Genomic DNA, 14,110 nt, shown 5'->3' on the forward strand with positions numbered 1-14,110 from the left:
GCTTTTTACTTTATTTCACACTTCTACACTGCCTCTTATTTTAAGAGGATCCTGCAATAACCTGATGAAAGGGATGAGATTTCCAGGAAGTAAGCATGAACGGGACTGGGGGCAGGGGAGGGGTTAACAACTCTGGGAAGATAAAGAAGATGAAAAAAATGTGTTTAAGGCAATTTATCCTGCAGCAGGAATGTAAGGGGGCAAGCAGATCAGAAGGGAGACAGAACTAAGGGGGAACATACAGTACAGCAACATGGTGGTTCCTCTCTTCCAAGCACACCTCTCCCTCTCTCTCTCTCTCTCTCCACATACACACACACACACACAAACACATACATACATACATGCAGCATATTCCACACTGACATGGATTATGGTATCTAATTGGGTAATGAAATGTTTGCAAGTAAACAAGGTTTAGAAAGCACCAAGAATTTTGCCATTTCAATGCTAGTTATAAAGCCCTTTATAGCAGGGGTCCTCAACCCCCGGTCCGTGGACTGATACCGGGCTGCGGCATGCCAGCAACCAGTCCGCACAAACAAGCAAAGTCCCATCTGTGGGATGCAGGCAGCACACAAAACCACGTGCACTCCAGTCCATGGAAAAACCTTTGTCCACGGAACCAGTCCCTGGTACCCAAAGATTCAAGCCCTGTTAAAAGATTGACTCCTTGATTCAACAGTAATTTATTTCCTTTTTATTAATTTTTTTATAAAAGCAAAATGCCTATCCAAGTCTGGCCTTTTGTTCTCCTGTTCTTAGCTTCTGATTGCTTGTTGAATTTCTAAAGAAAGAGAACAGTCTTGGAGAAATCCAGACAGAAACTGTAGGAGCCTTGGTGACTCAGTGGTTAGAATGTAGTATTGCAGGCTAACTCTGCCCACTGCCAGGAGTTCAATCCTGACCGGCTCAAGATTGACTCAGCCTTCCATCCTTCTGAGGCCAGTAAAATGAGGACCCAGACTGTTAGGGGCAATATTTGTAACATATTTGTAACATTTGTAAACCACTCAGAAAGTGTGGAAAGCACTATGGAGTGGCATATAAGTCTAAGTGCTATTGCTACTGCTATCATACACATGTAACAACTCTGAAGTTGCTTCAGTTGCTTCTTAATAAAATTGAAAAAATGTATGGTAGCTTTCATTGGAACCAAACACCAAGTGTTTCCAAAAGTCAGGTTTTACACCTAAATGTTAATGTATTTGACTTCACATATCAGAAGATTGGTGGATGCTGCATGAAAAACAAACTGATTTAGCTACTGATTTTAAAAGGGGTCGTCTTATACGCCGGGTGCTGAAATTTTAGGGACAGGGCTGGCTGGAAAACCTGGAGTGGATCTTCCATTTAGTCTGCGCAGGGAAAGCGGGACCAATTGGAGTAGAAGCTGCAGACTGTGATTTTTTACAGGCTGGGGTCTGGGCTTCTTTCCTTCTAAAGTTGAAGAGCAGCTGTAGGCAGGTGGGGAATGCAAGAGCAATTTGAAAGGCAGGTGGGGAATGCATAGCCAAAACAGCAGCTTAGCTCTAAGGACACATTTGACTCAGGAACTGGGCGGGCTGGCTGGAAAACCTGGAGTGGATCTCCCATTTGGTCTTTTTTTAAAATCCCATTTATATCCCACCCTTCTCCGAAGACTCAGGGCGGCTTACAATTTAAAGCACAAATCAATGTGCTTAGCAATAGCCTTCATTCTATGTATATGCCTGCCTATTAGAGCTTTCACCCCCCCCCCCAAGCAGCATTATTACAAAGTCAGCTTATTACTCCCAACAATCTGAGTCCTCATTTGACCTACCTCGGAAGGATGGAAGGCTGACTCAACCTTGAGCCTGGTGGGATGAGAACCTGCACTAATTGCAGGCAGCTGGGGTTAAGGCTCTGCGCAGGGAAAGCTTTAGAGTGAATTAGGAAAGGTGAAAAAGTGAATTAGGAAAATAGGAAAAGGGTTGCTGGAATTGGGTACGTGTAGTTTAATGAAGAGAAGGGTGAGGGGTGACATGATAGCAGTGTTCCAATATCTCAGGGGCTGCCACAAAGAAGAGGGAGCCAAGCTAATCTCCAAAGCACCTGAAAGCAGGACAAGAAGCAATGGATGGAAACTAGTCAAGGAGAGAAGCAACCTAGAACTAAGGAGAAACTTCCTGACAGTTAGAACAATTAACCAGTGGAACAACCTGCCTCCAGAAGTGGTGAATGCTCCAACACTGGAAGTTTTTAAGAAGAGACTGGACAGCCATTTGTCTGAAATGGTATAGGGTTTCCTGCCTTAGCAGGGGGTTGGACTAGATGACCTCCAAGGTCCCTTCCAACTTCTACTTCTACTTCTTCTTCTTATTATTATTATTACTATTATTATTATTATTGTTGTTGTTGTTGTTGTTGTTATTATTATTATTATTATTATTATTATTATTATTATTAAGTTTAATCCACTTGCACTGTTTTATGTTTACATGTTTGATGACAAACAGCCTTATGTTTATAAGTGACAGTTTTCCTACTAAGTACCTGCATGTCATAAGCATTTGAATTAAAATTACCATATTAAAATCAAATCTGATGTTTTTTAATTTTTATTTGGTGTGCGTTGGAAGAGGGGTAGTCTTATACGGCGAGTATAGCCCAAACCCTATAATTTAACAGGAAATGTAGGGGGTCGTCTTATACGCCCAGTCGTCTTATACGCCGGAAAATACGGTATGTAAGCAAGCAGCCCAAGTTTAACGTTATTTTTTTAAATAAAAGTTTTCAAAGCTGTTCAAATAATTTATGCTTGCAAAATGTCTTTCACCTGAAAACAGATAATATGTAGCTAATGGACATACAATTGCATTTACCAAAAGTTCTACGTTAATTTCAGTTCCTCTTACCGCCTAGCTGCCAAGCTTAAATTTTTCCAGTCAATTTATGACAAATCTGGCTAATTGCACCTAGCCCAAATCTCAATTATCTATTCTCTATATCACGGGTGTCAAACTCAATCGAGCCACGTGACGTATCATGTTTTTTGCCTTTGTGGAGCTGGGGTGGGTGTGGCCTGCGTGTGACGCATCTGGCCTGTGGGCCACCAGTTTGACACCCCTGCTCTATATCAATGATTTAAGATAAGTTTTTTTCTCACCCCAGGCAGAAAAGAGAGAATTTCCATTCAAAACTTGTACTAACTGATTATTTTAATAAAAATAGCTCTATTTGTTCTTTACTCAAAATAAAAAATCTTCTTTATTTCTGTTCCATACTTAAATGCTTCCAAAATGTCAGAGAAGATGGACTGGAGCAGAAAAGGGATCTTTCAGAAAAAGGAAGAAAAGGTGAAAACAGTGACCTCAGCACAGAAATTTGTCTAGTGACTAGAAGAGTGAAATTGGAAACCAACCATTCTGAATCATTAATGAATTACAACTAGGTACTTTGAACTTAATTTATCTTTGAAAAAGGAAAATGCACGTTCTCTTAGAATTCTTCCAAAATATCTGTATGTATGCCTTTCTTAACTCAGACCATCTTTATTTAACATTTTAAAGTTTTTTTTATTGCGCTGTTCAGTATAACTACTCTGAAATCACTTATTTTTTTATCTATGAAAACCATTTACAATCATGTCCGCAATAATGGCTGAATAAAGGGAATAAAGGTTTCCCCCAAGGACAGTGTTATATTTATCATGGGCAATTTGTAACTGTATTAAATCAAAACACTATGAGCCATTTACGTTTAACATTAAATTGCTTGGATCTTTTTATTTATTATAAAAATATGTCTTTATAAAAGGAAACTGAAGAACTTGAGCTAAAGTTTCTAGAAAAACAGGGGCCATCTCCTGGGTATCAGGGCCAGCTCTTACTCTGGGATGGGGCCACTTCAGAGGACACTCAGATGGCAGCAAGGCTAGAGAGTATTTGAAGCAGCTGGAAACATTAGGATGTGGGGCCTGATCCAGGACCATCTCTCAGCACTAAGACTCATAGGGCTGAGTGAAGGGCAGAAGAAAGACTAAGGCAAGGGCATTCCTTGCAGTGATTGTATCCACCTCGTATGTTGGGGGGGTGTATTTTAGAGCCACTCTTAGCAAACAAACTCTTGTTGGGAACAACTGCTCTGTTTGCCGGAATCTCTGCCTCTTTGCACTTTGAAGTCTTGTATATCGAAACTGTTCCTTTGAATGTGGACCAGCTGACAACCTACACACCATACTGAGATCTTTGGACCATACCTCTAAATTGCTTCTGCCCATTGCTTCAGACCTAGTTACTGAAAACTTCTTTACAGAGAAATTTTTAGAGTTGGACTGTTCAAAACTATGCATGCAGCTGCATGCACATCTTGCCTGCCACTACTTATAGTTGCACTAACTGAGTAAAAGCCTTCGCAAATGAACATGCGTAAGTGTGTGCATGTGTACGCATCTACGATAGGCCACTGGTTTCCATATTAAAAAGGAAATATGTACGATGCCCACCAAGCAGTGTTATTCAATGGAATGATAGCACATGAAGGATTAAAACTTGCTTTCATAGGGTACAGAAACTTTTACTGTTATGGGATTATTATGGAATGCAAGATACTATAAATGTAGCATGGCATTAAAAGTAATTGGGTAAAAAGCATTTTCTCTACCATCCAGAAAAAACATTATGACTGACTCATTGGTACATCATCAATATTTTAATAAATAGAGGCTGTCCATATTCATTTAACCTCTGCTCTAAGGAGAATGTATTGCTATTGACAGCAGTAAGTATTACTTACTATACATGGTGTTCAATTCCTGCCTTCCTATAGTAATATGAAACTACTAGCCTGCGCTAACTTCTCTTAATGAATCACGGCCCTCTTTGCAACAGTTAGAAAGCAAAAAATATTTTGAAGCAGTGCTTTTTTTGTAAAAGAAAAAGGTGCCAGAACTCACACATGTCATACAACCCGCCTTGCCTACCCTACAAGGTTCCATTCAAAACAGGTGCCGGAACTCCGTTCTGAGCGTTGTATGATAGAAAAAGCACTGTTTTGAAGTATAACACAGAATGCAGCTAGAGATGAATACCAATTACTCAACTGTATACAGTTAAAATAATGAAAATACTTTTGTGTTTTGAATTCAATTCAATAATAGCTATGGATTCTGGGGGGGAAATTATATGTTTTTCATTGGAGAGGAATACTAGTAAATACTAAGGAAAAGTCACAAATTATATGTAACTGTAAAAATAACTGGTGAAAATGTGGTATCTGAGCTGATAATTGTGTCCGGTGGCTGGAAGAGGCCAATCTTGGGCCAGGAATAAAAAGATGGAGGATGGGAAAATAGAAGAAATGATTTTACAGTAAGCGTAGTTGAAAGGTAAGGTTAATTTTGCCTTCAGTGCTTACTGTTGAAAATGTACATATGCGCATACTACAACATGTTATCATTGTTAACATAGCTCATATGTGGGAAGAGCTAAAGAAATCCCTGGCAAACGTAGTCCTTTACTGTATCTTTTTTACATTTCTTGGTAAAAATGCAGAACTGTGTTATCACATTGATCAAATTATTATTTAAAACATCATTCCAGCACTTTGCTATAGCAATGATTACCCTTTAGAAAAATAATTTCCTTCCCTTCTCTTTCCCTGAAATAAAAGATACCAAAAGAGGCAAAGAAACGCCAGTTATGACTGCTTTTGCTCTTTTTGTGTGTGTGTAAAATCTCCACATTTTTCATTTAGTGTTCTCTTAGGCCCCCCTCCACCTTTCTTTTTTGAAAAACTGCTGTTTCCTTGATCCTCATGGAATTTTTTTGAAGCTGAAATACATGCTAAGCTTCTAATGCAGAATTTGGAATTCTGTATTAAATCAGGATTGTTCCTAATACATTTATTAGCAAAACTCCCTAAGAATCTCCGATTTGGGGTAATGAAGAGTCCCTAACCTCTGTACATGTATGCTACTTTTGGTGTTTTTTTCTCTGCAGAGACAAATTCAATTTCTGAAATGAAGTGAATAAAACATAACATGGTAATTGTGTACTTTCCACCATTTATTATGGCATCAAAGATTATAAGATAAAAAGTATAATGAAAAGTATAATGCTAAGTTAACCTATTTTTAAGGTCTCGAAAATTGTAAAAATATTTGCACATTTATTTCATTTTAAAGCCAACATCAACATGTCTTCAATGAGCATGAACAAGCATCATAGTAGTTTCCCCAACTTGTATTTGAATTTGAAGTTTGATTATTGTAGTACTGACACATCTGGGAAGCATCGGTTCCATCATATTATGTAGACAAATGTGGTGTTCCTACACGTAAAAACTATTCCCAGTCATTCTGATGCCAAGATTAGACATTTGAAGAATTAAACGTATGCATAAATATATCTTTTCCTATTAATCTGAATGTCCAGACTCTAGAAGATGCATGCACACTTGAAATTCAGAATGCTATATATTTTATTAAAACAAAATAAATAATGAGGGATATCAATCAAATTATTCTTATTTATTGAATAAATGTACCAGTAATTTCACATAGTTGATTTTTGGGGTCTAAAAGGACATAAAACAATTAGTTTTTTGATCTATTATCATTTTACTTTATTCCCAGAAGTATTTGTGATACCCTTTGCTTCTAAAAAGTCTTAGAAAGTAGAGAATGCTCCAAACTACAAATATATGTGTATTATAAAGGGTATCAGAAACTCTCCTAACTGCAAGACATGCTCCATTAGTAGCAACAGCCATTTCACTTCTACACATAGTAAGAAATGAAGGATGGATCTGTATTATTTGCAGAAGTAAACAAAACAATAAATGCAAATAAGAACTCTGTACGCTCAAATTCCTGTCACTCTCCTATGCACATTTACCCAAGAGTAATCCTATTAATTTGTTAAACAACAAGCTTAATTTAATTGCATGAGCTGTGTTTAAGCATTTACCAATCTTCATGCACTGAAATAGGTGATCTAAAAGGGAAGTATACTCAGACTGATTAGAAGACAAATATAGCTCTCCATCTGATCCAGGATATTTTAAAGCATTTTCTACAATTGGGAGATGGGGTGCCTTCAAGTCAATACTGTCAGTGAATGCCTGGAATAGTCTCTGCAGTTTACTTGGCAACATTTCAGAAGTACTTTGCCATTGCCCCTTTCCTAGGGCTGAGAGAGCGTGACTGGCCCAAGATCCCCCAGCCAGCTTCAGGCTGAAGGGATTACAGGTTGCCTTAGCTGCTGTCCCAAATGGCTCTCTTCTATTTTCTAAAAAGTTTATCTTAAATAGGTTTTACATCCTGAACAAGAAATAAATATTCCCAAACTAGATAACGTGTCTTTCTTATAAGTTAACCCACAACTCTACACTTTTGTTAACTTGAAACATTTTCTTCTTCTTCTTCTTCATCATACATTAATGCGTAGTGTACTTCTAATATATAACCCATTTTTAAAAAATCTTTAAAACTATAAGCATAGGTTAAAACATTTCTAAATTACATTTGAGAGAGAGAGAAAGAGAGAGAGAAATTTTATTTTCAATCATCTTTTAAAACTAATTAAGAAATCTAAAATAGAAAATCTGGGAAATACAACTTCTTAAAAAATCTTTTCCTTCTATGTAATTATTATCACCTCTGACTTGTACTGACCTTAGAATTAGACAAAAAAAGTGACTCATGACATACAAAAATATTTTATCTAAAGAATTGGAGTTTATATTAAGGTGCAGGAATGTTTTTCCTTTATATTTTTATATTCAAATCAGAGAAAACCCTAAAAAAACTATTACATATAACCTAATAAATATGATTGTATAACTAGAGCTGTTCAATTCCTTGGTAAAAGGTGCTTTGGAATAAGTGAGCGCACATACCAAGCACCTCTTTTCATATTGTTAAAACAGCCATGTCTTCTTCCAGGATCATGAGGCTGTTCTGAAACCTGCTCCAAAGCAACTTCACAAACAGCCATTCAAGCCTGGAAAAAAGATAGGGATGCTTTAAGGATCTGAAAAGACCCTTTTTTATGTGTTCCCACACATTCAAAACCCTTCTGAAAGAATGGCAAAGGCTTAATTATAACCTTGCTTACTGGAAATGTGGAGGCCAAGATCCCATCCCTATGCAAATAAATATACTTGCAATATTTTGTGTGTGGGGGGGAGAGAGACAGAGAAACAGAGACACACAGAGAGTCAAGGAACATTTATAAAAAGACACAGAATTGGAATGTGCTCAGGTGACATGATAATCAACAGTCTGCCTTCTGAAACATCCACTCAAACCGCTATTCCTCTTTTTATTTATTCAAAGTAACCACACTGGGATAAAAAGTGACATGGTGTGAAATGAACTTGAAGCATTGAAGGGAAAGGAATCAGCCATGAAGAAAAACGAAAAAGGTCTAGGATTCTATGCTCTGCAAAATGCCATTTTTGCATCAGAATATTTAACATTTAGAATATTTAACCTTTAATAGTATGTTAGCCTACATCTGCTTGACGGACAAAATACTGTACTGTAAATCTTTGTAGATGTAGTACTATGTTGTTAACTTCAACAAGCAAGGCTTCCGGTCTGCGCACGCGGCGCCAGTGGACGCGCAGGAAGAAGCCTCTCCCTGCTGTCCGATCTATCTTCCTTGGAGGACCCTGAAAAGGGTCAAAAGTCACCCTGGAAGGGCGACCACTGTGAGGAGGCCCTCCTTGTGATCGCGGAAGGGTGGCAGCCCTCTGTTTGATCCAGAGCAGCTCCTCTGGCCTGAAGAAGAAGAGATCGGCCATCAACATGGCCGATCACTAAGCCGCTCCCTGCCAAAAGCCAAAATCACCATCAAGCACAACGAAGCAATTTGGAGGATTTGGGTGAGACCTTACCTTTCTTACTTCCCTAATTACTTCCCTGTGGGACTCTTCTGAAAATCTTCTCCCCCTCTCTTGAAAGATCAGTGACTGCTTACTTGGGGAACTAAAACCTTAAAGCCTCAAAAGAAACCAAATGACTAAGCTAAATAATTAAACATATTTGTACCTCTGGAATTTTTGGGCTACTAAAACGTTCTTATCTCTGTGGGGACCTTCTATCCTATTTATTGCTAAAAATGGACTAATTGGATAAAAGCCTCATATTAGTCTGGAAAAAGATTCTACATGCTATTGAGGACATCTTGTGGCGAAACCTGGTATAGCAAGTAAACCTTTTTTTTATTGTGAGATCTGGCTGTAACAGGTGTGTCCTTGACATTATCTGTAAAGATAAGAATTGGGAACACCTGGCACTGAAAACAACCTTTAGGAATAGTGGAGGTGGACATTCACTGACTCTTATTAAAATAGCCTCCACTAAAGGCCTATCTGTAACATCAAAGAAATGGAGGATTATATGCCACCACTTGACTATAAACTTATACTTGATACAATTGAAATACAAACTTCAATTTCAACTATAAAATCTACAATTCAACAAACAACAGAAGCTGAAGCAATACTAAGATGGAGGATGCCAAAGGCCTTCAAATACAGTACATTAAGAATCTAACCAACCAAGCAAAAACTATAACCCCGGACATGACCTCTTACCTAAGCCAGATGGGACCAAAAGAAGGAAGACCAGACTGAATTAATGAGAACTATACTATGCCAAACATGGAGACCTGATTTATTACAACGACAATTTAATGACTATAAAGGGGTCACTCTCTTTGAAAAATTGACAACTGGATGATCTCCCTGGATTCAAACAATGTGTGTAGGAAGGAAGGGAGACACATTTGAGAAGTTAAAGGCAACGATATGGAAGCCTGCCTGGCACAAAAAGAAACCTAGAGTTAGTTTTAAAAAATGGGGTTTTTTAATGTTGGGATTTGTAACAATAAAGCTTAAAATTGCTTTTAATGGGCTAAGGGGAACTGTTAAAAAGATATAAACTGATTTTATATTTAGGACCTAGATTTTGTAAGGGAATGAAAATTAACTACTAGAACATAACTTTGAATTGTATTATAGAACTTGGAATGATACAACAAAAGATACCTTGCTAATTACTGATAATTACAAAGATGATAGAATATGTTTTTGAAATATAACAAGAATGCACTTAAATGAACAATGTATGTATTTCAGATATGATAACTACTACATAATGAAATAGGGGAAATGTGGGTTACCTGAAAATTAAGTTTCTTAGATACCATAGGCTAATTTGGAGCACTGTATTGAAATTAGATAAAACTTAAAAACAGGACATGGATAAGTATCTGTGAAAATGTATTGATAATTGTTCTAATTGACTCTGTCACAACCAGAAATGTATTAATTTGATTTTGATATTATAAGGGAATTGGAGAGGGAATTTTTGTTGATCTATCCTGACCTATGTACAAAAATTTTTTGTTATTGGACTTTTGATTATCCAATCACCACACTGTTTCATAAATATTTTGGATGTAAAATTAGAAAATTAATAAAACTTTTTTAAAAAATAAAATAAAACCAAGCACAAATATAGTTTTACTACATACAGTATATCCTTACAGATTCCTGAAAGAATACTAATTACCTAGAACAATAGTTTTTAAACTGTTTCAGGCAAATACCGTTTTTCCTGGGCTTGAATAATGCCATTAACACAGAAAAAACCCCAACTTTATTTTTTTCACAAGCATCTTAGCAATGGTAGTCCCAAATTGGGTCCACGATTTAAAAAGTAGCAATTACCCCAGTTTAAGATCCACTGACCTAAGCTAAAACCTTGACTTTAGAAGTGATGTCTGCAGCTTTGTCTGAAATGATATAGGGTTGGACCTCCAAGGACCCTTCCAACTCTGTTATTCTGTTCTATTCTGTTCTGTTCTATGCACCCTCCTTCCTTAGTAATTTCTTCTCTGATTCATGGATTAAAGCCAATTTTCACTGGACCATCTATCATGCAGGCACTGCTGCTCTGCTCCTGGGTAACAACCATTTTAAGTAAAGAACTTACATGAAAAACTGTGTGGGTTTTCAGCTGATTTTATCACCACAGGAATGTCAGGGTAGTTTGAATCTCACTGCAGCCTTGAGAATAAAAATGTTTTTTTCTTCTTTTTTTATCTAAAACTCACTTCACATAAAAGTCAGACAAAACACCTCATTATGGTAAGAAAACTGGTGAAAGAAGGACCTAAAACAGATTTATGTATATTCTTTGCATATAGATAGATGCTACTTCCCTATCTTTACTTAAACTGGTTCTTTTACAGTGGGAGTACTGGGCAGGGGGACTGTGTGGCGGGTTGGACTAGATGACCTACAAGGTCCCTTCCAACTCTGTTATTCTGTATTCTACTTCTTTACATAGCAATTAAGTCTATTTTAGGAATAAACCGTACCTACTTTTTGGAGGAATGTAATCATATCAGAATTATAGTAATTTAGAACTGATGATAGGATTTCATGCCCTTATCTTAAGGATCCATGGATAAAAAACAATGCTGGTTAACACAAGGAGAAGAAACATGGTTATTGGCAGCTCCTCTGGTTGGTCAGTGAGGAAAATATATTGAAGCAGAGGAGGTGTTGAAGAAATGTTAAGGCAAGGTCCAATCTGAAGTCCCCAGACTTCATATGAAAAGTTCTTCAAAAATAAAATAACTGTAATATTTCTTGCAAAATATATTACTATATATCAATCAAGTGAGGTGGAACCTACATTGCATGTAAATTAATTTCTGTCAGAACCAATACCATACATCAATCCACTGAAAATCATTGAATTCAACAGAAACGTTGCAACAGAAATATGTTACCTATACATATTTAAACAATTTGAATAACTGTTTGAATAAGAGAACTGAACTGTATACCTGTTATTTTAATTTAATTTAATAATAATTTAATAATTTAATAATTTAATGTGTATACCGCCCTTCTCCCGAAGGACTCAGGGCGGTGAACAGGGCAATACATAATAAAAAACAGGATACAAAAATTAAAAAGTGATTAAACAACTATGCCCGTAGTAATTGATACATATTAAAAGTTAAAACTAATTATAAAAAAAACTAAATAACTATGTAAAACAATTAGCAGAGAAACATATGGAAAGAAGAATTAAAAGGAGTCATCTTACCTTTCATTCCAAACTTAGAATGTCTTCCAAACTTGAGAATAATGAGCATAATAACTAAGCCAGTGCACACCAATGCAGCAATTCCCACTACAACATACACCTAGGAATAAAACAAACAACAATAAATCAAACTGCACAATTTTTTCAATTTTCACTATTCTAATAATATTAATTAGATTATTTGGTATTAATATTAGCATAACATATTGTCAAGGGATGCGGTGGCTCAGTGGGTTAGGACGCTGAGCTTGTCAATCAGATGGTTGGCAGTTTGGCGGGTCGAATCCTGAGTGCCGCATAACAGAGTGAGCGCCTGTTACTCGTCCCAGCTTCTGCCAACCTAGCAGTTCGAAAGCACGTAAAAATGCAAGTAGAAAAATATGGACCACTACAGTGGGAAGGTAACAGCGTTCCGTGCGCCTTTGACATCTAGTCATGCTGGTCACATGACCATGGAGACGTCCTGGGCCAAGCACTGGCTCTTCGGCTTTGAAATGGAGATGAGCACCGGCCCCTAGAGTTGGAAATGACTAGCACACATGTGCGGGGGAACCTTTACCTTTTTAACATATTGTCAACATTCTTAAACATATAGTATGGGTGTGTGGAGGGGGGTTCTTCCATTCAATCATGTCAGATTATCAGAGGCTACCTGGACAAGTCCCTGCAGTTTTCTTGGCAAAATTTTTCAGAATTGTTTTGCCATTGCCTCCCTTCTAGGGATGAGAGAAAGTGACTGGCCCAAGGATATCCTGCTATCATTTTGCCTAAGGCAGGACTAGAACTTTACATAGCTCCTCTAACTTGGCATCTTCTAAATGCGCTTGGACTACACGTACCAGAACTCTGAGCTTACTAGTAAAATCAAAGGATAGACATCTGGAGACTGTAATCCAAGCACATTTAGAAGATGCAGAAAATTAAATGAAGGAAATGTGAACATGATTTAAACCATGATGTGCCAATTTTTTGGTCATTTCAATTATTTCAGGGTGCACTGTAGCCTTTCAGTTAGCATTATGCTTTATTTTACATGCTAAAGGAAACAAGTTCAAAGTGTAAATGAAAGCTACATTTTTGTGGCTTTGGAGCCATCATTTCCTAGTATGAGCTGAAATGCATGAATCAAATTATGTAAATAATGTTATGTCTAAATTTGACCAGCTTGTCCTTACAAAATTGTTTCACGTTAAAAAATGACAGCTAAAAGCTCCAGGGTACATGCAAAATAGTGTCTTGTTGCAAGCTAAAATATCCTAGGCCAACTAGATTCTTACTGAGAAAGTAACCAGGAAATGATATTTATACTTACAGTGATGCTATCTTCATTGTCTTTGTTTGACACATCCGTAGAAGTAACTTGATTACTATTATTTGTAGTGTCTTCAAAATCATTTGTTGGTGTTCCATAATCTTCTAAGAGAAAGAACATATTTATTTTCTTTCAGTATTGTGAAGTTTTTTTGTGTGTGTCTGCTAAAAAAGCTAAACACATACAATTAAAATTTGCAAAGATTTTGGAACACACTGTTCCAATTCTATCTACTTATTTGCCACGTTGCTATATGACTTGTTTAAGACTGTAGGTGCATGGAAGTCAGAATGAAGATTATGTGAAATAATGAAAGAGATGTGCAGATATTTAGAGGGAGGGAGAGAAGCTACACTCATATGTACTATGAGACAGAATACTAGACAAAATGCAGATACCTGTAGAAAACTGGAAATATTCATGATTGCCTGAGACAACTGAAATTCCCTAGCTTTTTCTGCTGCTTCTGATCTGCTATTGTTTGTGGGTTCTGTGTGTATTTTTAAATCTGAAAAAGGAACCTATTTTCAAACAAAATGCAAAGATTTTAAAAGATGTGGGAGTGTTTTTAATGTAGTAAATCTGGGAATTTTTAAGATGGAATATAATAAAATCTATTAATACAATAAAAATTAAATTATTGCACAATGCAGAAACATTCCAGACCGGCAAAAAAGCTAACTTCCAGCTAACATACCATG

At 36.9% G+C, this 14,110-nt stretch overlaps 1 protein-coding gene across 1 annotated transcript in view; it reads right to left on the reverse strand.

Annotated features, from left to right (window-relative positions):
- Positions 1–14,110, reverse strand: part of NTRK2 (neurotrophic receptor tyrosine kinase 2) — a gene marked incomplete at its 3' end in the record, with an annotated part of 199,668 nt that overhangs the window by 120,992 nt on the left and 64,566 nt on the right. The window contains exons 11-12 of the mRNA XM_081317128.1: positions 13,410–13,513; positions 12,098–12,197 (exon numbers count right to left, since the gene is read on the reverse strand). Of these exons, the coding sequence (XP_081173254.1) occupies positions 12,098–12,197; positions 13,410–13,513 (204 nt within the window). The remainder of the gene's footprint in view (positions 1–12,097; positions 12,198–13,409; positions 13,514–14,110) is intronic.

The sequence above is a fragment of the Vipera berus genome, assembly GCF_964194415.1.
Source record: "Vipera berus genome assembly, chromosome: 2".
Taxonomy (NCBI): Eukaryota; Metazoa; Chordata; class Lepidosauria; order Squamata; family Viperidae; genus Vipera; species Vipera berus.